Below are 26,024 nucleotides of genomic sequence, written 5' to 3'. Positions count from 1 at the left end.
CCCAAAGCTACTCTTACATGCTCAATTGCTCATCATGATGTCATGAACCAGCCTTTAAAGAAAGCTTGGTAATTTCTCAGTAGGTTAATAGAGAGGAAATCATTTAAAAAGAACACCATAATTTGCAGCTCTGCCCATATTCCCCTCTTACTTAGTTTCAGCTTATTGAAAATGAAAGGATTAAAGAATATATTCTAACTAATCCATCTTATTTATAAATCATGGACCATTTCAAACCCAGATTTGAGCTCCTTCAATGTCTTTTGATTATTATTCTATGGACCGTTTCCGTTTTGACCCCAGCGCAGGGACAAACAGCAGATGGAAGTATCCAGGAAGCAGAAAGCAAAGCAAGCGAACAAATAATAGATACCAAAAGCCAATTTGTGCTCTGTTCAATTCATGAATAAATACATATATGTTGAGCTCAACTAACAGCCCATAATTTCATTTTTTTTTAAACACCCCAACAATTGTTCCTATTTTTTGGGCACTTCATCACCTTGTATGTCAGGGCATTATCCACTGCAGTGAAAGAAGCACCAGGGCAAGTGAGAAGCACCACCGTCCTACAATAGGAGATCTCAAGTCATCAGGCCTTACAGATCTTGAAGCCAAAAACTCTCGGGATGTAGTTTTGAGTCGGCTTTTGTGGCTTCAAGTATCCATATGTCATTAGAAATAGATGGGGAAATGTAGTCCCAAAATAAGCTCCATCGATTTCTTGTTAATGTCAAGAAGATTAAGCATGTATCCATGATTTGGTAAAAGGAAATAGGGAGAACCAACAAGTCATACCAATGTTTGGTTCCACCTACCCAGACAAAAAAGGCCTGCAAACCCAGAGACATTGTTAAAGGGCATTTGGAAACATGTAACTTCTCCCAAAAATTGACCCAAGGAAGATGATAAATTCATGAGCGTGGCCACTCTATCATCTGCTAATTTCATAATGTTGTTCATCAGAAAAATCCTACAGGTATCATAACTTTTGGGACGTAACTGGGGATATATTCACACTACAAACACAAAATGGCAACATAGCAATGGCGGAAAATAATAGGGTGTCTCCCGCTAAAGTAGATCAACTATAAGTAACTAATTTTTTAAAAAATAAAAATTATAAGTAATTTCATGTGGCTTACTCGGGGACAATTTTAATATGCACAAGGAAGGTAGTTCAGAAGACAAGTATGATTAATTTAAGTAAGATGCAAGTAGAATGCGAGTCAGATGCCACAAGGGCAATATAGTAGAGAAGTCAAACGATAGGTATTTTGATTCTCCATAAATAGACAGTGAAGTAGTGGATGAAATAGAAAGGATACTGCCTTGATATTTGGATCGAGGATAGTAAATATCTTCGCATTTCGGACAGTAGATTTTCACGGTACTTGAACGAGGGATATCTGACTGACCAACAGGAAGACAATGTTGTCCAGAGCAGTAGACTCTCGGGCATCTCCCGAAGTCATAATTTTTGTATTTCTCCAACTGAAATAGGATTGCAAGTAGAATTTTGTATACAAGGTGTGAAAAAGTCAACGGAGAGCAAACGAATGAACAGTTACAGCAATTTTACCATAGCAGACATTCCTTTGCTGGTTAATATGTAACGGACATGTATAAGACCATACAACATCTCAGCTGCCGATTCAACCAATTCATTCTGCTCTTCAGTGAACATATCACCTGTAAAACCCAAAAATCGTCTACTTGATAGCAAGAATCAACGTGCATGGATGGCTGATGCGTTGATAGAAACAAAAGTAGGAGCCCTACTTTAAAAAAAGAAAAAAAATGATATTCAAAGCAAACTGGCACACACCACAGGGATGATGCAAATAATTTAACAAAAACAGAAAAAATAGGTAAATATAGATAATAGCATTATAACGGCAAACTAGATGTTAAGATACACTACATGAATACAGGCTTTGAAAAACATCTCCTAAAAACTGGTCAGAATTTGGGAAGTAATAGCAGCTCCATGAGTGAATATCAACTCATCAAATTTTGTATACTGCAATGAGAAAGTGCTTACCATGGGAAGATTCAACATCCAATATTAAAACGAGCGCATAGTCATAATATGGAACTTGACTGCTCAAACCACAACGATTAAAATCATCCTGGATGTAGCCATCATCAACTTCACAGAAAAACTCACTGCCTCGCAAATTGCAAAACCACGAGATCCAAGACGTGTCATCTCCATCAGAACCACTAACATCTGATTCTTCACTCTCTGTTTCAGACTCCTCTGCAATCAAGGACAATATTAACAGATAACTAAGAAGAACTTCACATTTAATAGTTAAAACCCCAATGCTAGCTTACCAAGGACATATCACAACACATGAAACTTATTATGATATCAAATAAGAAAGAAGGCAATGCATCAAAATTCCAAACATCCATACATGGAAAACACAAGTATAATTGAATAAAACCTACCAACAACCTACTTTCAACAAGCCATGTTCTCAAGAATTTGACTTTCAAAAAATGCACATTGGAAATGGAAAAGGCTAAGTACGGAATTGTGCAAAAAATCATAGCTAATAAAGAAGTTAAAATTATTTAAACACTTCTCACATACAAATACACAAATGCATCAGCTCAGAGCTGCCGACGAACACTTACAAACTCAGATCCTACCAAATCAAATTGACTCGAAAATAATCGAATGCATCAGCAAATGCTCGATTCGTCACATGTTAATCACGGGGTTAAAAGAGAAAGCAGAAACGAAGAAGGAAAGTGACAGATAGGTAACTAACCATCACATTTGGCTTTGGAGAGAGATGCGGAGTGTGAATCACGCTGATCAAGCTGGGATTTACCAATGGAAGTTGAAGGAACAGAGGACCTTTCTTTGTCTTTTCTGTTGAAGCTCCTCGAAGTGGATGGGGACGACTTCTCTAGCTGCTTTTCCAGCGCATCGTTTAAGCGCTTCCGATCCAACGATCCCCCGACTAGCTCCGATTTCGACGACCCTCCTGCTCGATCTCTATGACTGTACATAGCTTAGTGTTGTTGTTGCAATTATTTTCACCACCCAAATCCCAAAACCTCCGAATTTTTTTTTCTGACAATGAGGAAAATCCAAGCTTTTAGGAGACGAAACCCCAGAATTGAGAAATAAATACGATTAATGGTGGGACGAGGAAATGACTGCCGTTTTCTTGTAGAATTTGAAAAGGGAGGACAGCTAAAAGGAAGAGGATAGGGCTGAAGGGATAGATGAAGACGATGAAAAACTAGGGGAATAAGAAAGTTAGAAACACGAGCTCCTCAAGGTGCTTTCTTTGTGTTCCTCTTGTTCTCTTACCCTTTTGCTTGCTGCTGCTGCCTTGGTGAATTTTTCAATCCCTCTTCCTGCGATATCTTTTTTATTGCTTAAAAATCATTTTCTTGGATTCTCATGGCCAGGGCTTCAATTCCAATACCAGGCCCTTAAATTTATTAGTTATATAAAATGGTAATTGAGTTTAATAATTTCTTTCAATTCGGTACTTACATCTTGTTTGGATATTGTCACTTGATATTGAAATAGTATTTCTTAAATTTATATCTATTAAACTTGGCATTTCGATATTCAATTTAACTGTGATACGTATATTTAGAGGCCGTTTAGGAATGCTTATAAAAGTGATTATTGGCTCAAATAAAAAAACTGAAAAAATGATACTTTTTGTTGGAAAAATTGGTTTGAAAAATGATTATTGTGCTAACTCTTTGTTAACTTATCTCCTACTAAGCACTTCATCAATGCATCAATTTCAACAAACACACAAGTATCGATTCAATATAACATAAGCATACATCACAGGTATAGCTGGCACTTAAGTCGTTCGAGTTACATGTTAACGTCATGCATATAGGGCGACATAATTGGTAACACCAAACTTAAACCTAAGGGCGATGGACTCGTATTTAAATGTCATCGATTTTAAGAGTCGGTGACTAAAATAAGAGAGATTGGAAATATAAGTGACATCATTTTTCTAAAACTGGTAATCAAACTAAAATTAACCAAAAATAAAAAGGGTCATCTTGTAGTTTACCCTATTATTTATAATAATTAATGAGATTTTATCATAAATTTTAAGATAACAATCTATTTGGTTAGTCATATGTTACTTAGTTTTATTTTCGTCACTCAACTATTATTTAAAAATATATATATATATTGTTATGTTTTTGTTCTGTTTTTAGTCACCCATCGGTAAAAAATAACAATGATACTAACGTGTCACTTTAAGGTAATGCCACATTAACATTAAAAAATAATTTAAGAGATGTCATGTTAGTATCATCATTATTTTTTAATAGCAGGTGATCAAAATGTAATATTAGATATAATTTTAAAAAATAATAGAAGACCTATAGGTGACCAAATATGTAATTTACTCTAAATTTTAATATTTTTAATAGACTATTTGCTGTCCATATAACCCCAACATCAACTTCATATCGTATGATATTAAAGAGTAAACTATATATTTAGTACTTAAATTATTATTTTTGTCTTATTTTGGTACTTAATTTTTTTATTTTAAAATTATATCTAACGTTTATTTTTATTTCGTTTTGATACTCCGCCGTTAAAAATTTAGCAAAACTGTCAACACATTTTATGGGTAAATTATACCATTCATCACTTAACTATCTTATCATTCCTATTTTGGTCATTGAACTTTATTTTTCTATAGTTTAATTACTTAACTTTTAAATTATTCCTAATTTAATCACTCTATCTTTCAAATTTATTTTTTTAGTTCAATTATATTTTAATAAAATAATAATAATAAATTTCATGTCACAAAAATTATTAATAAAAAATTAGATTGATTAAAATATTAATAATTTGAAAGTTGAGTAGTTAAACTAAAAATTTTAAACTTTAGTGACAAAAATAAGAGTGAGAAAATAGTTGAGTGATGGATGATATAATTTCCTATAAAAATTCACGTTTAATAGTTCCATTGCATTTTTAGCTGTGGGTACCAAGTGAAACATAAATTAAATGTTAGGTATGATTTTGAAATAAATAAAAATTTAAGTACTAAAACGGAATAAAAGTGATAGTTTATGTATTAAATATGTACTTCACCCGACATTAAACTAGTTAAAAGTTCCAAAACAAGATCTTCTCTCTCATATATAGGGTTAGGGTTTTAACTGCACTTTTAGATATTTTCTGATAAACTTTTCTTTAAGTTGGGATCCTTAATCTGAATTCCTTTTCGCCTTCTTGGATTGTTCACCGATCTGTAGGGTTTTAATTTGCTTTTCTTCCATCGAGAGTTTCGATTAGCCTTTTTTGCCTTATAATCAAATTCTGATATTTCTGTCGTTAGCTTTATAAACAATGCCTCCTAGAACAGTGAAGAAAGGGGCTGCGTCCGCTGGCTCAAAGAGGAACCCTAGGTCCACTAGAGGGGCATCAAAATCCCAGAATCCGCCAGTGGAACCTGTAGAAGAGGCCGTGAATGTGAAGGAGGCTTCAGTTCCAGTTGTAGGAGCTAGGGAAGAGGAAAAAGAGGATGTCGTCGAGGCCGATAAGGTTGATGAGAAGCAAACTGTGGCACAAAGAGGGGTTGTAGAGGAGGAAAACACCGGATTAAGTTTGAATTCCAATAGGTCGGATGCGATGCAAAGTAAGTTTTTTTTTTGGTTTTGGTCTGTCCGATTTTATTTCATCTGACCGGTTTGGGCATTTGGTCTATTGAAACGTATTTGCATGTCTCCGTTATACAAACTTGTAACATTTGTTGTAGTTTCTGGGTTCTTTCTGGCGTTTAGGATGTTATAGTTTTCTGCTTTGCGAAAGATCATATTTGGTATTACATATAGTTATCCTTGTCCGATAATTTACAAGGTAGACAATTGTTATCTCTACGAGGATTTGATTGTTGAAAGAATTTTGTTTTTCTTAGAATTTAGTACCAATCATTTAAGGTGATTACTTCTCGAGTGGTCTTGTTTATTCTACCCCTTTTTGTAGCAGAAGAGAATGAGTTGGACTCTATTGAGGAATATGAAAAAGATGAGCAGTTAGAATTGGATGATTATGAACCTGAAGAATATGGCAGGGTGGATTATGATGAGAAGGAGATGGGTCCTGATGAGGTGGAATATGAAGAAGAGGAAGAGCTTGAGGAGGAACAGAATGGTGAGGAGAAAGAGGGTGATCTGTCAGATTATGAAGATATTCATGAACTTGAAGTAGAAGGTGATGCTGATGATGACGATGGGCATCCCGGGGAGGAAGGGGATCATGCAGTTTTGGATGATAGAGAAGAACATGACGAGGGACATGAGGTTTTTCAAGAGAGACACAAGCGCAAAGAGTTTGAAGTGTTTGTTGGGGGCTTAGACAAGGATGCCACAGAGGCGGACATTAGGAAAGTCTTCTGCCAAGTAGGTGAAGTTGTTGAAGTTAGGCTGATGATGAACCCTCAAACAAAGAAGAATAAGGGCTTTGCTTTCTTGCGTTTTGCAACCATAGAACAAGCAAAACGTGCATTTACGGAACTAAAGAATCCTGTGGTAATTATTCTGTTCAATAATATTACCTTTTTGAATTTTAAAATGGCTTGAGTTCAAAACTAAATTGTTTCATTTTTACTGCAATTCCAGATTAATGGGAAACAATGTGGTGTTACCCCAAGTCAAGACAACGACACCCTTTTTCTGGGTAACATATGCAGGACATGGACAAAGGAAGCAGTAAGTACATTGGATCATTTAAATTCACTAGCTAGTATGGGTCATCTTTGTAATTGATTAATAGATAATATGTGTCTTATGTTCGTTATTGACCGTTGTTCCAGTTGAAATCGAAGTTGAAACGTTATGGAGTTGACAATGTCGAGGACGTAACATTGGTTGAAGATAGCAACAATGAAGGAATGAATCGAGGCTTTGCTTTCTTGGAATTTGCATCCCATTCAGATGCGATGGATGCTTTTAAGCGTCTTCAATGGAGAGATGTTTTATTCGGGGTTGATAGGCCTGCAAAGGTTTCTTTTGCAGATTCCTTTGATAACCCAGGTGATGAAATCATGGCACAGGTAATTAGTTCTTGTGCCTCACAAAGTTTTTGCCACTAGGACAAGAGGTTGTTTGCAACGAAACAATTCTCTTTTTTTGCTTTAGGTGATATCAACTATTGGGCTTGTTGGAAACATAGATGTATTTTATCATAAGAGTTTGATGGCTTTATTATTTCCATATTCAGGTTAGGACCATATTTATTGATTGCCTGCCTCCTCCTTGGGATGAGGATCACGTTCGAGAACTACTGAAGAAGTACGGGGAGATTGAAAAGGTAGAACTTGCCCGAAACATGCCATCTGCTGGCAGGAAGGATTATGGTTTTGTCACATTTGATACTCATGATGCTGCTCTCACTTGTGCTAAGAGCATTAATAACACCGAGTTGGGTGAAGGTGACATCAAGGTTAGTCAATGTTATTGGTGTACTATGGTGTTTGCATGTAACATTATTACCTTTTTAAGGCTATTCTTTTATTTTAGGCTAAAGTCAGAGCCAGGTTATCAAGACCACTTCAGAGAGGCAGAGGTAAGCACATTAGCCGTGATGGTTTCAGGTCAGGGCATGGATCTGCACGAGTTGTTAGAGGTTCATGGAGTCGTCCTGATCCACATGGCTTCTCTCCTCGTGGGGCAAGAGGAATTAGTGGTCGTGCCCCTCCACCTAATCTGAAGAGGCCTGTTGGATTAAGAGGCAGACGTCCTCTCATGTCTACACCATCTAGAGGCAGACCTTTGACACCTCCCTCTTATAGATCCTATGACAGAAGAGCAGCTGGTATCACACTATTCTTCTTCATGTCTACCTAAATTCTTTAATTGGCTTTATAGATTCAAAATTTCAAACTTCTATTTTTTGATAGCTATCCCTTACCAAAGGAGTAGTTTAAAGAGGGAATATGGTCAACGTGATGAGCTTCCTCCTACTAGGCGCAGAGGTGTTATAGATGATGATTCTAGGGTTGTCCCTGATAGACGTTCCTCATACAGAGAAGAATATTCTTCTTGCAACTCTGGTTACTTTGATTTTCCTAGAAGCACATCTCGTACTGCAGCAAGAGGACCCTATGCAGATGAAGCATATGCTCAAAGGTTTGAAAGACCAAGTTACCACGAGGGGCGTGGCTGTGATTATGACATTATGTCTAGTTCAAAAAGACCATATGCCGTTATGGTTGGTCTTACTGCCCTTTCAAGTAATTATATTGGCTTTAGCATATGATTAACAAATTTCCACTTGTTAATGCTATGATCTTTCTTGTTGAAGTATCAGGATGATGTCCCTCCCCGAGATGTTGATGTGGGTGCAAGCATTCAAGGGCTCGCTTAGATTATGAACTTCCTCAGGGTGCTCCTTCATATGAAGATGCATATGGTGATAGGTTTGTTTCTTAGAAGCTTTCTTGTGTTTATTCTCTTCTTTCAGGAGCTTTATTTATAATTAGTCTTATTGTGATAGGCTTGGCAGATCCAATCTAGGATATGGTGGCAGCAGGAGTTCTATGTCTGGTCAGGATTCACATGGTCTGTATGGCAGTCGTCAGGGCATGGGCTATGGTGGAGGTGTGTTCTAAGTTGCTGCAGATATATTAAAAAAGAAAAAGGGGTTCCTCTTGGATGGGTGGTCAGTGTCTTCTCATGTTTTCTGGTTTAATGTCTTAAATTTTGATATGTTTTTCAGGTTCTTTCATAAACAGTGACATTGGAGGAATGTACTCATCCACTGGTTATGGTGGTGATTACATGTCTAGGGGATCAGATGTATGTCCTTTTTCCTCCATTTGTTTAATATTTTAACATACTAGCCTATATTTATGTACTGTTTCTGCTTTCATGGCAGATTGGTGGTAGCTCTTACTCATCCATGTACCGTAGTCGTGGTATGGGCGGTAGCAGTTATGTGGGTGGTGGGGGTGGTTCTGGTACATACTACTGATGTAAGTCGAAATTGTTTTTATCTTATTCCTTTTCATGTTGTACTCACAGAGTGTAATAAAAATCTTTAGCAGTAGTGTGTTTGTAATGGAGATTAGGGCTTCCTGAAGTTGGTTTGTTCGTTCTTCTGAGAGGTGTATTAGCAAGGTGAATTTGTCTATGGAGCAGATTTCAGAGACAATGAGGCAGCTGTAGGATGTGGAGAATATAAAGCTTTTGGATTTTGTCCCCATGGAATTGGATAGAATCATTCAAATTTATAGCCTCCATACGTTGTAGTATTAGGTTTTGAGGCTTTATGTCTGAAAGAGGAAGTTTGCTGATGCTATTTCTAGTTTCACAAACAGGTTATTTGTTGTGAGTATTCAAGTTTTATGGTGTAAGGAAACCTAAACTCATTTAGAGATGAAACAGACAGTGCTTAGAATATGCTGTGTACAAACAACATTATTTGTTTTGTATTTGAGAATCCTACCAATGGATAATTTGGAAGCATTTATCACATACTCTACCGGGCTTGAGTATTTGAAGGAGGATTAAGCTATTAATTAACATTTGGTTACAGATTTTGGAGGCTTGACGTGCTGAACTCATCAGGTAAGTTTGATAAGGTAGGAAGAAGGCATTAATATCTTTACTTAATGGTGATAAGCACAATGAGATCAAATGATACATATAACTGAAGGTTGTATGAAATCCGCGGAGGTTGCTCATGTATGCTTCCTGCATGTTGCATTTTCTGAAAGTGGTGCTAGCAATATGCAAGCCAGGTGGAAATTGAAGGACTTGCTTAACCTTACCTCTTAAAGCTCTTACACTGTAGACACATACTTTGAACTTTTACTTCGGCTTTGTTTTTCTTTGGGAATTCCTGACTAAGATGCATGTAATTGATTTTAGTAATGGACATGGTTCTTTAATGCCTGACATGTCTGATTGTCTGGTCAGTGTTGCATTTTTTAGTTTTTTTTGGTTGATATCATTCTTCAGAATTTACCGTGTGTAATTCCTCATATTTCTGGTTTTGGGTTGTCCTTGGCCTGGTGGAGTATGGTAGGAAAATATTTGTACTTAAGGACCAGCAGGAAAGTATATGTTTCTGACTGAAGGACCACTTCCTAATATTACAGCATCTGCTTTTCCTTTTCTGTAGTTATTGTTTGAGAAAGCTACTCATCCGAACGAAAAAGAAAGGTACTCCTTACACAATTGTGCTCCTCAACTTGAGTCATATGGATCTCGGGGAAATTTTCTGCTTCTCATGAATGAATACATCATCAAATACTTAAATAGTTGTTGTGGGAAGTCATTGGTGGATGAAACCTTATAACTAGTTGGAAGGCGGTGTTTTACTAATTAGTCTTAGAAGAGAATGATTTTGGAAATGCTGAATTCTAACTGGTTCAGAAATCAATAAAGCTGTGGGTATTTGTGCTGGTGATTTAGAGATTGTTCTTTTAAGAAAGCTTACTGGACCACAACCCTTAGTTGGAATTACACCTTGTTACAATGTGTAGAAATCGACTTTTACAAACTACACTTGAGAATGTGTGAGAGTGACGTGCGTTTCTTTCCGACAAAGTATTATAACAACACATAAGTTACAATTCCAAGTTTATGCGAGAAAAGCGTGTACGGTCTTTGCAAGACGTTAATGTCATATCTACTTGGACTTGGTGGTGGTTAGTGATTTTGTTCCATAGGTGGTTTGTTCTATTACCTGGTTATTAGTGTAGGAGCAAAATTGATAGTAGTTTAAGAGGCAATTGGTTGTTTGGGTCTGCCTAATAAGCTTCTTCACGGTTAAAATCTTGATTGTTTTTTCCTATCTTACTTAAGCTGGTGATAGAGGGAAGATAACTACTTAGCTTTATGCTTATGCTTCACGAGTTTGTTGGAAATAGTCTAAGGTTTCCGAAGCGAGGAGCGTGCTTAACATGTTTCTGTACTTGAATACTGCCTGCAATGTTATTTTATCTCAACAGCTATATTAGCAGGGCAGGCATTCTTAGCAGCCCAGTGCAGTGCTTTGACACAATGTTGATGCTATTTTGTTTGTTCTTGGATTCGTAATGTAATCAATCATATTGTTGAATGCCGCAGTGAATATCCAATTATCATGCTGTATATTGTTGAATGCCGCAGTGAATATCTAATTATCATGCTGTATATTGTTGAATGCCGCGGTGAATATCTAATTATCATGCTGTATATTGTACTTTTTTGGGGGGCTGGTATGCATTTCTTTGGGAAAGTTAGGCAGGCAAATTCTTAAGATCATTGGTTGTACCTGTGTTTGAGGGTCCAAATCTTTTGTGCCCTTTGGGATTGGCATTCGAAAAAGACAGGATTACAAGTGACAATTGATTAATAAAATGAGGGGATATAGCGTAACGCCTTGTATTCACGAATAGTGTAAGCGTAAGAAGAGAAGCTGTTTTTGATGAATGCAACTTATTTGTTTTTGTTCGGATGGACCGACCTGGAAATTTCAACTCCATATAGTTTAGCTTTTTTTTTTATTTTATTTTTTGTATATTCCATTAATGATCTACTTTCATACTTATTGAAATTTTGTAATATCGTACCTCTAAAATCTTTAGTATAACTCTTTAAGTTAGCAAAATCCTATGTTTGTCCTTGAACGAGCTTATGATTAACAATAATTCGAAGGTGGTTTAGTGACTTTACATCTGAAAATGCAAAAGCATAATTTTAAAATGCTTGGTCGGTCGACAGACTAATATATAAAGTACTGGACATTCTTTTTACTCCTATAAATAGGAGGGTATAGAATATTTTAACATGTTTGATTTTGTAATATTTCAATAATAAAATCAATCAAGTTGAATTCAGTTATTTTGAACCTACTTTATCAATTAAATCTGTAAAAATGACTATATTAATTGTGTTGGTAACCATAGTTCAATTTATTATTTGAGAAAAATACCAATACAATAGTCATATGTGTATACATTGTATATAAAATGCATGCAGCCATGGCAAATTTCACTCGTTAGATCAACCAAGTTGAGAAGTTGTGTTTCCGTTGTTGAATTGTACTTGGTTACAATGTCAAGTAATTGATCAAACCGCTGATCTATGAATCTCACGACAATCTTCATAACGATAGAAAACATACCAGTCTAGTTCACACTTCCTTTCAGGGAATTGTTGAGTGCGGAGTATGGGGCTTTTCATGTAAGTGCATAAATTTTATTGTTTGGTTTATTGTTCAGCGTTTTCAGTTGGGTTTTGCTTCTGTATACATAATTCACATTATTTTCTTCGTTGTGCTCCATGATCTTTAGCTTTTGCCTGATTGTGCTCCGCATCTGTTTCCTATATTCTTGAGCTGTTGTCATCATTGTGCTGGTTGCCAATTTTATACGTAACTCTTGGGATTCTCAAGCAAATCACATTGAACATGTATGTAAGGCTTTCATCTCAACATTTTTCCAAATTGTTTGCATGTTAAGTTACTCAACAGCTATTTTCATTCCTTAATATCATCTCATATGAAATTTACTGCATATGTCTTGGTCACAACTCACATCCTCTTTTCATGCTTCTTTCAGCCCCCAATGTGCACTGATCCAAGTAATAGTTGAAGCGCAGGGGACTGTCTTTTAAGGATGTTTTCCACAAGAGGCTTGCCCCACTACAATTAGAGGATGGATCACAAGAGTTGGTTCCGGCTCGGACTTCTTTATCAGTTGAGCGAACCACAATGATTGTAGAATATCATAGTCTGTGCATGGTTATGTTCTGCCCGAAGAACATATTTTCTGTCACTTGGGGGGGGGGGTCATTTTCTATACACAAGTTCAAATTTTAATTGATATTTTCAAGTTTTCAAGTTGTTTGGTTCATAAAACATATTTACATTTATAAATATATATTACAGGTAGTTAGAATCAGAATATTCCTCAGCACTAAAAGCCACAATCATGAACCTAAAGAAACAGGAGACATTGATAGCCAGACTGTAAAGAAGAAACTCCCACCTGTACACAATACATAAGCAATCTGAGATCCTATACCCCAAACTAAAAGCAAATTAGCCACAACAAACCAAAAGAAAAAGAGAGAGAGAGAGAACATGTGATGTGGGTTCATTCTGCCAGCCCAGAATGCCTACACAGGTGAAGTCACTATCATTATCTTTGTATCTACCTACAATTCAGAACTAACACATTAAATCAAACACCTTAAGCAGCTAATTGTTGCTTTTGATGGGAGGAATCTTCTTCATTTAAACATAGCTGTAGTTTCAGTGACCTTCCAAGGCTTAAAGTGGATTCTGAAATACTTTGAGGATGTTGCAGCATCATCTCTCTTTGCAGGTAGGAGTAGTAAGCATGGAAGGTATTTGGGGTTACATGTAACTTGAAACCCAATCCAAATAGAAAATCTACTTCCAAGAAGTTCATTTCCATTGTGTTGATCCCTCCTACTTTTGCATAGTAAGCATTGTTGTAGTACCTGAACTCCGAGATAACGTTGATTTAGGGTCAGTTTAGCATTACATGTAAAAAAGGGAAGAAAACACGAAAGGAATATGTAAAAGAACTTGCATGTCATCCATGAACTTTGCAGCGACCATCACACTCGTGATAAGCAACCGATGAACGTTGTAGGAATTGATCGGCAAAGAGGGTTGTCTTTGAGAAAACCGATCGAGATAAACATATGCAACAATGAAACAGGAGGGGCTGCAGTTTGCATACTTGTAAATTCTGTCGAGGTAGTTTTGAATCGAGATAAACGGCCGACTTAGGCCGTGGAACACTGAAATTTTCTGAACCTCAACCCCACAGTTTACATCATTGGATTCAGCCACTTTTTGAAGAAGAGAAGACAGAAAGGTTATGAGATTGGGCATCATATTTGGGTTCTCTAGCTCTGCCATAGTTGTAAAAAGAATTTTGGACCAAAACTATGGTTTTATAAGGTCTCTGTCCTAGCACAAAAAAGTGTGGGATTATTAAAGTTCCGAACCTTATCTTTCGAAAGCCATTTGGAAACAAATATAAAGTAAAGGTGGTTCATTTTGTGGGGATTAGTGTCATTTTCCTGACGTTTCCTGTTATTAAAAAACTTGTGGATGGCTACTGTTGTTGTGCTGATGATAGAATTTCCCATGTCCATCATGTGAGTGCATGTGGGAAAATTGTTGTTTGTAAATCTGTGGGTCCTATTGTTTGGAGATCTTTATTTTCATGCGTTGTAAAAATCTACAGAGTTAGCTACGACCGAGCTGGAAGCTTGTTTTTTGTAGGGCTGTCTAGTTAACTGTCAAATTCTTAATTTAGCATTGCCTATGGGATTAGACTCTAGAAAGTGGCTGGCTGTTTTAGGTGCTGTCCCAACCCATGAGCTGTCCATGTGAGCCCACTCATACATTGCAAGTCCCACATAATGTTGGTACCACAAATATATTAATACAACTCTTACCTAATGAATACAAAATCGTCCGCAAATAGATCTTTACGACATTTACGATGTATTAATCGATTAATCAATTAAATATCATTTAATATATTAAATATAAATAAAATCTAAAACTTAGTCATTATCCTTGCAATTTACTTACTTGTATCTTCTTATATATGAAAATAAATCTCTTGACATGATTGTTGATGAATCTATATAATCTATCAAAACCGAATTCATTGTCAGTTAATCATATTCACTCAATCTATCAGCTTACGAGTAATTATGATGATTCTAGATCTACACCGACACTAATTGTCATTATAAAACCTTCAGTCAAGAGTCAAAACTGGTTGTTACCGCTAAAACCCAAATATTTACCATCAACAGAATCCAAGAAAAACAATGCCAGCCTGCATGCCATCGAGCTTAATGCATGATAGTGGGGATCCTGCGGCCTAACAAATATTATGACCCTTTCTTGGGATCTTTTGTACTGAGATTTTAATTAATAAAGCATCGAGAACGAAAGATTTTAGTTATCTGTTCCATCTATCCACAAGCCAAAACCGTACTGAAAAGTTGACTAAAGCAGAAGCACATGCAATTGGGGCCGGCTGCATTTTCGTTTCATCCTTGAGACTTTATAGGGACAATACTATTATCACCGACGGGGCTGCATTTGTATTCAGCGTTTTGATTATTTATAATCACTAAGAAGATAAGCCGATAGTGCTGGGATTCTTTTAGTCGTAGGCTGATGGCCAATTAGGCAAGAAAAGACAGATGTGAAGCATGTGGGACTGTGAGCCGATCAATAGAATAATACCATGAAAGCCTGTCAAAGAGAAAGTGAGAGAACCGTTAGCTCTAGTTCCATGAGTTTAGGTGATAAGCAAGGACACATTTTGATTACAAAGCAAGGAATTCATCATTCCTCCGTAATGTATGCTTTTGTTTTATGAGCGGAAACGAATAATCACTTGCAATAATCTGTATCATCCGTCTTTCTTTCAGGTTAAAGGCCTGCTCACCTCCAATGTCAAAGAACATGTTCACAGTTTCTGCCTTTCTGGTGCATCAACTGTAATATTTTCCAATTTGATCCTTATTTTCTTTTACCGTATTAATCCCTAAACTTGAAACATTCGGCGGGTTTAAGGAGTCACATTCGGATCGCCCAAACCACCTATTATTAAAATTCAAAGTTACTGCTCATATCAAATTAAGTTCATAATCTAAAACGGGATTAAATCATGACCATAAGAGTTGAACGCAGATTATACAAAATTGCAACTCCAAGGTTAAACAATATATAAAACTATAAAATTGAGTTTATGGACCAAAATACCCTCGATAAAGATTTTACCAACATACATGCCAACTAAAATTAATAAGATGTTGTACTCTAAATTATTTTGACTGGAAAGTATCGATATTCGAACAAAAAAATGTATCAACTGATACATAAAATATAATTTCAAACATTAAGTTGTAATAAATAGTGTGCAACTAATCTAACTCAACTGATAAGTATGGGTACATGAACGAAATGACCAGTTTTTCGGTTAAAAATTTGTCATGGTTGCTGATCAATGTTGACGTAAATAATATTAAATTTGAATATGATAGTTACGGAAAAACTATTAAATAGACCCGACTCACCACGTCGTCCGTGGTTCTAACCAAATAACATTTTTTTCATTTTATTTTTTTAAGGTGAATCTTCACCTCTTTCCTTCGTGTAAATCACAAGTGAACAGTTATTTAGAAGTTATTTTAAAACGATGGATGTGATTCACTGAGACCATGAATAACGCGATGAGCCGAGACAATAAAATAATTTCTCTAAATTATGACATATGAAAGTGCCTCTCGGAGAAATTATTAAATGGTCCCAACTCACCACCTCATACATGATCCCGACCAAAAGTATTTGTTCATATTATTTTTTTCAATGTAAATCTTCACCTCTTTCCTACATGTAAATAAGAAGTGAATAATTATTTCGAAGTTATTTTAAAATTTGTGGCTCTCATTTACTAGGACCACGGATAACGTGGTGAGCCGAATCCATTGAATAATTTCTCGCCCCCTCCATTTCAGAAATTTCTGTGGATGATGTCCATTGAACAGATCCCAACGAATTGTTTCTTATTGAGTAGATGTATTTAGCCGGAATTGATTGACGGAGGGTTTCCGTGGTATGATCGTGGTATAAATTTTGTTTCGGTGTAAAATTAGCAGGTACTTCGATGATATTATTATGGCTTCTCGGTGGCAAGAAATGAGATGGTCTTCGACAACAAAACAATTAAGGTAAATTATTTAGTAGGCCATAGAATAAACCAAGTACATATGCAGCTCATCAAATTGTAATAATAATGATGATGATGATAGCACTGCCTCTTCCCTAGGCCAAGCTCGTGACTGCAAGAACGCACCCCAACACGAGCGAAAAGCCTAGCATCAAACCATTAGTCATGATGGTCCTAGGTGCTGCTCCGATATGATGCGGCTGCGGCGGCGATGACGTGGAGCCCCTTGGTGGTGTACCAGAAGGAGTCGTCGAAGTGACATTGGCTACAACAACATTGATGGCTACCTTCATGCCTGAAGTGCAATGCCCTGATACGGGGCATAGAAAATACATCGGCCCGGTTCTGGTGGAGATATGACTGTGTTTCCATCGCTGTAACTGTGGAAAGCATTTGCAATGCTGCAACGATCGTAGCTACTTTGGGTTACTTCGTCCACCCGGTGAGCGCTACTATCATAAATAAACACTATATAACATACAAAACGTAGGGATCAAGGATGCTTCTAAAAATTTTAAAATTCTTATATATATATATATATATATATATCATTAATAATTTATTTTTTATTCTTGAATTTTTATAAACTCTCATCTTAGATTAAAATGATGTATCCATTCCTATTACGTCCATATTTTTTTATGAGAAAATAACCTCAGTGACCGAAAATGCCTTATAATATACGATTTTGACCAACTTTTTTTCGATTTGCCAAAATGACCAACAAAATCGTAATGCGATCTCTAAATCGCAACGCGATCTCCAGTATCGCAAATCAGTTTCCAGTTTCGCAACGCGATTTTGACTATCGCAATGCGAATATGTAAATCGCAACGCGATCTCCAGTATCGCAAATCAATTTCCAGATTCGCAACGCGATTTTGACTATCGCAATGTGAATATGTAAATCGCAACGCGATCTCCAGTATCGCAAATCAGTTTCCAGATTCGCAACGCGATTTTGACTATCGCAATGTGAATATGTAAATCGCAACGCGATCTCCAGTATCGCAAATCAGTTTCCAGATTCGCAACGCGATTTTGACTATCGCAATGCGAATATGTAAATCGCAACGCGATTATGACTATCGCAACGTGATTCTGACTATCGCAACGCGATATCCGCGCGGACGTGTCAAAGACACGTATTACCACGACCACGACCACGACCACGAGATGGGACGACGGCGGCGGCGGTGCGCGAGAGTCCCCATTGTTCTCTTCCACTCAACAAGGAAGTGGGAAATCCAAGCCTTAAATACTCATTCCCAATAGTGTTTCCAATACTATGTGAGATTGAGCATTGCAAACACTTGGGAATCTTTTACACTATCGCAACACATTCTTTATTGTTTCAAACTAAGATCTTATAAATGGCTTGGGAATCTTTTACACTATCGCAACACATTCTTTATTGTTTCAAACTCCACGTGAATTTGGAATAGTTAAAATGTAAACTTATTTTGGATTTTTCACTATCGCAACACTTTTTCGCTATCGCAACAACACGTTTTTCAAACTCTCGCAACACATTTTAACTATCACAACACATTTTAACTATCGCAACATTTTTTCAAAATCGCGTTGCGAATTTGGAAACTGAGTTGAAAAATTAGAGCTCGTGTTGCGATTTTGTTGGTCATTTTGGCAAATCCAAAAAAAGTTGGTTAAAATCGTATATTATAAGGCATTTTCGGTCACTGAGGTTATTTTCTCTTTTTTTATTAGGGTAAACCACAAAATATTATCACTTTCGTTTAAGTTTTATAAATTTCTCTCTGAATTAGAAAAAGTATAAAATTTGGTTCCTTTTGTTTCGTTTTAATTAAGATGTGGTCACTGAAAGTTAACAGTCATTAAACCTTTAATGGTTTCTTGATGTGACATAGTAAATATATAAAATTAAAATTACATCATTTCCACATAGATAATACGTGGATTAAATGTTGGTCACTTTCCTTTCATATTTGTGAACTTTTAGTGACTTGTGTTATTGTTTTATTAAGTTTTGGTCATTTACCTTATCATTTTATTAAGTTTTGGTCACTTGGACTTTGATTGTTGTTAGTTTGATGACGTGACCTGTTATTAAAATGATGCCAATTTATTATTTTTGCCCCTATCGTATTTTCACATCAATTTAACACTCAAAGTTGTTTAATTGCATCATTATATAAATTACCCCTAACTTAAAACCCTAAATTATAAACCCTAATGTAGGGTTTAGGTTCAAGATTAAGATTTATGGTTTAGATATTTTGAGTTATGATTTAGGGTTTAATATTTATAATTTAGGGTTTAAGTTAGGTGTAAGGTATAGAATGATGCAATTAATCAACTTTGAGTGTTAAATTGACGTAAAAATATGATAAGAACGAATATGATAAATTAGGTCTACTACAAGTGCAAAAGTTACCCTTTTGCCATTTTATTTTAACCCCTAAACTTTGAATGCGACTAGCTTTGATCATACAAGTACTAAGTGAACGTCGGTTCAATCTTCGTAAACATCGCGAAGGTCGATCACGTTCGGAAGCAAAGAACGTTCTCGACCATCTTTAGCATCACGGGGATTTCGTTGGTGAACAACACTTCGGAGATGGAAACCTGGTGGTTTGTCATCAATAACGTTGCTATTAGTAGGCTCTAGTTTTCTCGGCTCGAGGTAGCGGTGTTGCCATGGTGATAAATCTTTTCAGAGTTTTAGTGGGGAATTTTCTGTATTTTTCATGATCTTCATTACTTCTTTTTATACATTTTCTTACAACTGAGAATCCACATTATTTGACTTCAAATAATTACAGCCAATAATTAGAAACAAGAAAGATATCGCAATGGAACAGAGATGTCTGAAGAAGAAGCGGGAAGACGATGAGTAATATTGGTTGTTGGGGAGAAAAAATATTAATAAATTAATAAATTGAAATGTTATCCCTAAACTAATTTGAATTTACAAAAAAACTCATAATCAGTATTTTATCTAAAGTTTAGGGGTTCAAATAAAAATTAAACTATTTTACTAATTGATCGCGTCATCAAACTAGCGACACCAAAACTTAATCCACGTATTATTTACATTGAAATGATGTAATTTTAATTTTATATATTTATCTTGTCACGTTAGTAAACCGTTGAAGATTTAACGGCTGTTAATCTTCAGTGATCGTTTCTTAATTAAAACGAAACGAAACGAAAGTGACCAAATCTTAATTAAAACAAAACAAAAGTGACTAAATCTTATGTTTTTTTTTAATTTAATAAGAAAAAGTTTATAAAACTCAAACGAAAGTGAACATTTAAATGTAGTTTACCCTTTTTGTTATTGTTCTGAAAATGAAACATACATGTGTACGTACTTATATACATACATATAGCTCTGGTAATTAATAGCAACTTACACAGTGTATCTCCTAGAGTGAATGTTTTTCCTTGAGCCCAAGTAGTGTAGTTTGGACCTAGGGTCCAGCCACTGTTGTCTCCGACGGTGTATTGCACAGCGTAAGCTGCCGGAGTAACCAGGAGGAGGAGGGAAGCAGTTGCTATAGCCATTTTATTTACTTACGGGAGGATGGCAATGGAGTTGTTAGCACGTTTCAGTGTTATATACAAAGAACTTAAAAGGATCGGCCAAACCTCTATCATTGATTAAAAAATTCTGAACAAAAATTACATTTTAATCGTATCAGACTATAAAAGAATACATTCAAACTTAAAACAGATGGTGTGTAAAGTAAATAATAAAATAGATTTTGGATATTATGTGCAAAGCGAGTCAGCACTATTACTAGCTTTCTGTCTGGATATGTATTCATCTTTTAAGTAAAAAAACATATTATCGACTTCTATTAACCCATCATTATATTGAGTTTAGGTGACAATGATGTAGCAACAAACACAAAATAAAACAATACATTAATTACTTGTGTGTTAAGATATTATCTTGTCGAGTGTTAGTGGGATTTGATTAGGTTTGGCAGTGACTTCAGGTATGGTTCCATTTATTTTCAATGTTAATTTTATTTGGTTAATAATTAAATTATGTTATTAGTTGATACTATGGAAAAATATTTGAGTAAGATACTGATTCGAGATGGTGATTGAAGGAAGAAATGGTCGAACACAAAGAAACTCGACTTATGAGTACAAGCTTAAGAGACATCATTAGAAGGAAATATTATCAAACTCTATGACTGAAGTAAAAGAGAACTTTGAGATGATACACTCGCGGATGCAAGTGTTATTTAGGGTGAGGTGTCCGAATTTATTTGTTAATTATTTATTTTAATGATGGTACGTAACTTATAATTTTAATTGTATTCGTTCTATAAAAAAATATTTATATGTATACTCTCAAAATATTTCTTGTGATGGAGATACACATAAAAGAATGGACTCTGCGAAAGATTAGCTTAAGAAACAAAGAATTTGATGATGTTAATTCAAAGATGGGAAAAACGTCACACGGATTTAAGAACAACAGCAAATAAGCCAATAATAAGAGCACTGCCTCTCCCCTGATTCGTAATTGCAAGAACAGCCCCCAACACGAGCGTAAAGCCTGGCTTGAAACCATTATTCATGTCGGTAGTTTCTCCAGTAGGAGCAATTGAACCAGACCGAGGAGACGAGATGGTCGATGAAGTTCCACTGGCCGCGACAACATTAACGGCTACCTTCATGCCTGAAGAACAATGTCCTAGCACAGGGCATATAAAATACATCGTCCCAGTCTTCAACAGTGGAACGACCGTGTTTCCACCACTGCAGGAGCTGATACCATTACAGAGGAACGACCACCACTGCAGGAGCTGATACCATTACAGAGGAACGACCACCACTGCGGGAGTTGATAGCATTACAGAGGAACGACCGTGTTTCCACCGCTGTGGACATAGCATTACCGGTGTTGCAACTGTTATAGTCACTTTTGGATACTTCATCCACCCGGTGGCTGCTAGATTGTTATCTTCGCTGTAATTGTTTCCTTTGTTTAATGGAAGGTTATGTTCCAAAAAATAAAATTAAACAGAGTAAAAAATCAAGATTTGAGAGAGAACACTATTATATTAACTAACAACATACATTGTACAAGCAATTCGCATTATCGAGTATGTAGAAATGAATTAAATCCTCTAATGAGGTTGGTCCCGAACAAATAAGTTCTAATAAAACTATCTAAGAAACACAAATCTTACACGCCACCAAAGGTAGCATACCGGATGCGAAAGAGCTTGCAAATTCACAATTGACCTCGTCTTAGGTAGAGCAGTAGACACTCTACTGTGCAACAGGCTGACTTCGGATCTGTACCGTTGGAGGCCTTGCATTGTTCGCAGCAGGTTGGCTTGCCATTCTGCATTAAGAGGCAGGCCAAGTCAAAGAGTGAGCTGAACACACTAAATTAACTGACAATCAATAGGAACCATGATTTTGTCATAAATTTCGTTACAATGAGTTTGTGTTGTTGGCCTGAAGGTTTTTTTCTATAAGATTGCATAATTGGACATGCCGCCAGTCAACTATACATACTTTTAGAACTGCAATAACTTTTAGGTTGCCACCAGTGACTTTTTTGACATTATTGTCATAGTATGTGCTACGGCTAAACCTATTTGGAAGAAAAAGGCTATAAGGTACCTATCCTTGATGGAGGCGGCCATGGCCATGAAAGCTTGTTCGACATTAGTGGCATCTTTTGCACTGGTTTCCATAAAAGGTATGCCGATTTCATCTGCAAATGCCTAAAAGAAGAAAGCAGCAAAATTAAGGAAGGGAATCAGGAATAGAACGAAGAAAACAATAAAACGCCAACAATAACAATTTGATAATCACACAGCTCTTCCTTGATAACCTGCAAGGTTCTATACAAAAGAGAACTCTATGCTATATGTTTCAAATTGGAAAATACCTTGGCTGTTTCGTAGGACACAACTCTATTTTCCGTAAGATCACTCTTGTTTCCAACCAGTATTTTGTTTATCGCTAGCGTAGCGATCAATTTCACTCAAGCACTGCTTGACATTGTTGAAACTTTCTAGGTCTGTCACGTCAAAAAAGATCTTACAGAGGAGTCGGCCGCGAAAAGGAAAGAAAAATATTATATTAAAAAAGGTTTATGAGCAGCATAAAAAGAAAAAAATAAATGGAGAAAATCTAGAAAAGAGGATATCACTCGCTATGATGCCATGGACCCCACGGTAGTAGCTACTGGTGATTGTCCTGAATCTTTCTTGTCCGGCAGTGTCCCACTGTACATTGAACCAAGAACAAACAAACTAGTTATCATAAAAAAAACCAAAATGACAAGAAATCAAGAGTAAAGATTTACAGGTAACTTGTAGGATTAAATTATAAAATAAAAATATATAAATGGAAAAAGTAGCAGCCAAAGAAGATGATCAAAAAGCTCATTCTCTCTTATTAGGTATATTACTCTGAATGTATGTTACTCGACACTTCATTTCTCATCAAGTATCTGTGTCCGACACTCAAATATTGGGATATGACCTCCAAGAAAATTTTCGAAGCAACGAATTAAAGAAAAAAGAATGTAAAAACATACGATTTGAAGTTTGATGGTTTTTCCCGTCCTGCTCCACAGTACGTATTTTCTACCAAAAAAGAAAAATGAATCATCAAGAAATTAGAATAATTGCTATAATTTTAGGCATTAAAGGCCAAGTTAACACCAAGGACTGTTTACTTACAAAATCGACCCCAATGGTGCTTATGTAACTTTCTACATATGAATCATCCAGCATTAAAAGAAAAAATCATGTTTGAGATTTAGATCTGCATAACCATATGGAAATATCCACAATTCCACTTTGCTTTATACCTCAAATATACAACCAAAAGAACAGTGACAAGATTCCAAATCCAAAACTGCCTAGTGCCTACGTCCAACTCATGAAATACAAATTTTACTTTCTCAACACATGTCACATGCCCTTATGCAGTGAAACTTTTTAACCAATCATTATCACAATCTAACGAAAAACATGAATATAAACATTCAAGGCAACCATCTAAGCATGTAAGAACGTGTGACAAGGCAAACGGATTTCTACAACTTAGACATTTACATTCAAATTTCACCTTAAGTCGAGAAACTTACAACAAATCTCAAAAGAAGACAAGATTTTCCAACACCAGAATCTCCTATAAGCAGAAAAGCTTGAAGAGATAATCACTGCAAAAGATAGCAACCAGATAATATCAACACATGTTTCAATGATGCAAGGACATAATATCTCCAGCTACATAACATGTATGATGCAAAGTTGGATTCGCCAAATGAGGCTTAATCCCCAAACCTAAAAAGAATTTCAGAAACCAAAACTAAATTAGTCAGCTCAAAAAATGTCGGAAAATCAAATTAACCGCCAAAATATTAACCCTTAGAATACCAAGCCATTATCAGTTGGATCTTAATTTAACTGGTGCATCAAGAATGCAAAACTCAAAATGAATTTCAATTTCATTCAAATTAGAGCAAGCGAGCATCACTCATAATCGATTCAGCACAAGTTAAAATTCCAACTGCAAATAAGACCATAATAAAAATATAATAGAAGAGAAGATCTCGATTTCATCAACAGATCTGAAACAAAATATCATAATTGTAGGGTTAAGTTTTAAACACACAAGAAATCATGAAAATTCCAAACGTAATCAAACCAACAAGAGAATAATACTACCAGATTAGAAATGAAAAATAAAGGAACACAGCATACCAAATAAAAAATTAGTATAAATACGAATAGAGGGAAAACTTACTATTCGGGATTCATTGTAGCTTAAAGGTTAAGAAATAAAGGCGCGAAGGATGGGATCGCCGGAATCTAAGTGAAAGTTCCGGCGACAGATCAGAGGGATCTCGCACCGGTTGACCAAAAAACAAACCAGCGGAGGTAAGAGGAAGGGGAGGAAGTAGGGGAATATAAAGAAAAAAACGGATACCGAAAATACGAGACAAAAGGGAGAGTACAACGGTGAATGAATGGATCAGAGAGTCAGAGACGCTTAAACTTCGTTAAAGTAAGATCATCTTCTACAATACTCAAAAAAGTTTTACTTTAATCTTTCTATTATAGAGAAAACATGTTAATCCTTTTATTATACTATTTATATTTTAATTCTAAATATTATTATTATTTATAATAATACTTTAATTATAAGTTAAAACATAAAAATGGTTTATTAAAAATATATATTATTTAAAAAAAATAGATTTAGGATGAAAATGTAAGTTTCTTTCCCAATAATATGATTTATTTAAATAAATTTTAGTTAATTAACAATCCATTTGCACTCTAAACTCTAAAGAAGTAGTTCGGATTCAAATCCTTCAATAAATTCAAATAAAAATAAAAATAAAAGTTTAATTAAAAATAAGATAAAATTTATAAAAAATATTAAAATTTTATAAAAATTTTCAAAATATTTAAAATTATATAAGATTTTCCGATTATATCCAATTATAACTAGTCATGTATTATATATAAAAAAAATATCATTGTTATAATAAACCGTCTTTATCTACTTATTTTTAAAAATATATCTCAAATAAATTATTTTTAGAAAAACAAGTTATTTAATTTCAATTTTTTATTTTAAGTTAAGTTGATTATAAAATAGTATATGATATAAATATTTTTAATTATTTGATAACGAATACTCAATCACCCTGATACAGCTGTCGATGCTCAAAATCGTAATCTCTATAAATGACAATGATTCCTTTAAACACTAATGTCAAACATTGATAATCTTAATCTCAAACTTTAAATATGAATTCATATGGTCTGAAACTCTGAATGACTATTTTGCTTAATCAGCGAATTTGGATAGTATGTTCAAGGGCTCATTGTACCGTTCGTGGATAACTTTACTGCTCATGGACTTCGAAGAGGAGAGTAGAGTTTTGACTTAATATATCAAATATGTCCTTAGAATTTGATAACTTTTAATTCGTTAACTATTTTTTAGATAATTTTAATATTTAAAGTTAAAAATATTTTTAAACTAATATATATTTTAAATAAAATAGCTAGTTTTATTAGAAGAAAATTAGCTAGAATTAAAATCAAATATTTTTAAACTAATATATTTTAAGATAAATTATTTTACTTTATTTTCGATCCGTTAACTTTGATCATCGATTTTTTAATTAAATATGTTTAATCGTTTACATTATCGATTTGTTCAATTTAAGTCACTCGACCTTTAATTTATGTTATCTCATTAATGGAATTTGATTTGACAATT

General features: G+C 35.2%; 2 protein-coding genes and 3 pseudogenes across 2 annotated transcripts; 1 reads left to right on the top strand and 4 right to left on the bottom strand.

Annotated features, from left to right (window-relative positions):
* Positions 1-490: 490 nt before the first annotated feature.
* Positions 491-3,343, bottom strand: LOC120215748 (putative casein kinase II subunit beta-4). The gene is made up of 5 exons (XM_039213329.1): positions 2,784-3,343; positions 2,045-2,263; positions 1,583-1,692; positions 1,329-1,494; positions 491-723 (listed from the first exon to the last, which is right to left on the bottom strand). The coding sequence occupies exons 1-5, from the start codon at positions 3,025-3,027 to the stop codon at positions 593-595; spliced, it is 870 nt and encodes a 289-aa protein (XP_039069260.1). The 5' UTR covers positions 3,028-3,343; the 3' UTR covers positions 491-592.
* Positions 3,344-5,210: 1,867 nt separating this feature from the next.
* LOC120215708 lies at positions 5,211-11,452 on the top strand (annotated as a pseudogene).
* Positions 11,453-12,868: 1,416 nt separating this feature from the next.
* LOC120215738 (cyclin-U4-1-like) lies at positions 12,869-14,295 on the bottom strand. Its single transcript, XM_039213326.1, has 2 exons — positions 13,578-14,295; positions 12,869-13,485 (listed from the first exon to the last, which is right to left on the bottom strand). Exons 1-2 carry the CDS (start codon positions 13,910-13,912, stop codon positions 13,212-13,214), a joined length of 609 nt encoding a protein of 202 aa, XP_039069257.1. The 5' UTR covers positions 13,913-14,295; the 3' UTR covers positions 12,869-13,211.
* A 2,554-nt stretch (positions 14,296-16,849) lies between these two features.
* Positions 16,850-20,303, bottom strand: LOC120214782 (annotated as a pseudogene).
* Positions 20,304-21,807: 1,504 nt separating this feature from the next.
* On the bottom strand, positions 21,808-24,171 carry LOC120214772 (annotated as a pseudogene).
* Between the last annotated feature and the right edge of the window lie 1,853 nt (positions 24,172-26,024).

Source organism: Hibiscus syriacus, unplaced genomic scaffold (genome assembly GCF_006381635.1).
Source record: "Hibiscus syriacus cultivar Baekdansim isolate YM2019G1 unplaced genomic scaffold, ASM638163v2 tig00000764_pilon, whole genome shotgun sequence".
NCBI classification, from domain to species: Eukaryota; Viridiplantae; Streptophyta; class Magnoliopsida; order Malvales; family Malvaceae; genus Hibiscus; species Hibiscus syriacus.
The sequence above is the reverse complement of the archived record's forward strand: the minus strand, read 5'-3'. Positions and strand labels throughout refer to the sequence as shown.

Bases quoted from the DNA above. Each gene is read 5' to 3' on its own strand.
- LOC120215738 (XM_039213326.1), bottom strand. From the start codon at position 13,912: ATGGCAGAGCTAGAGAACCCAAATATGATGCCCAATCTCATAACCTTT. The intron at 13,486-13,577 runs GCAAGTTCTTTT...CTCGGAGTTCAG, and splicing joins GCAAAGTTCATGGATGACAT to GTACTACAACAATGCTTACT.
- LOC120215748 (XM_039213329.1), bottom strand. From the start codon at position 3,027: ATGTACAGTCATAGAGATCGAGCAGGAGGGTCGTCGAAATCGGAGCTA. The intron at 2,264-2,783 runs GTTAGTTACCTA...CCTTGATTGCAG, and splicing joins CTCCAAAGCCAAATGTGATG to AGGAGTCTGAAACAGAGAGT. The intron at 724-1,328 runs GTATCCTTTCTA...GACATTAACAAG, and splicing joins TCGATCCAAATATCAAGGCA to AAATCGATGGAGCTTATTTT.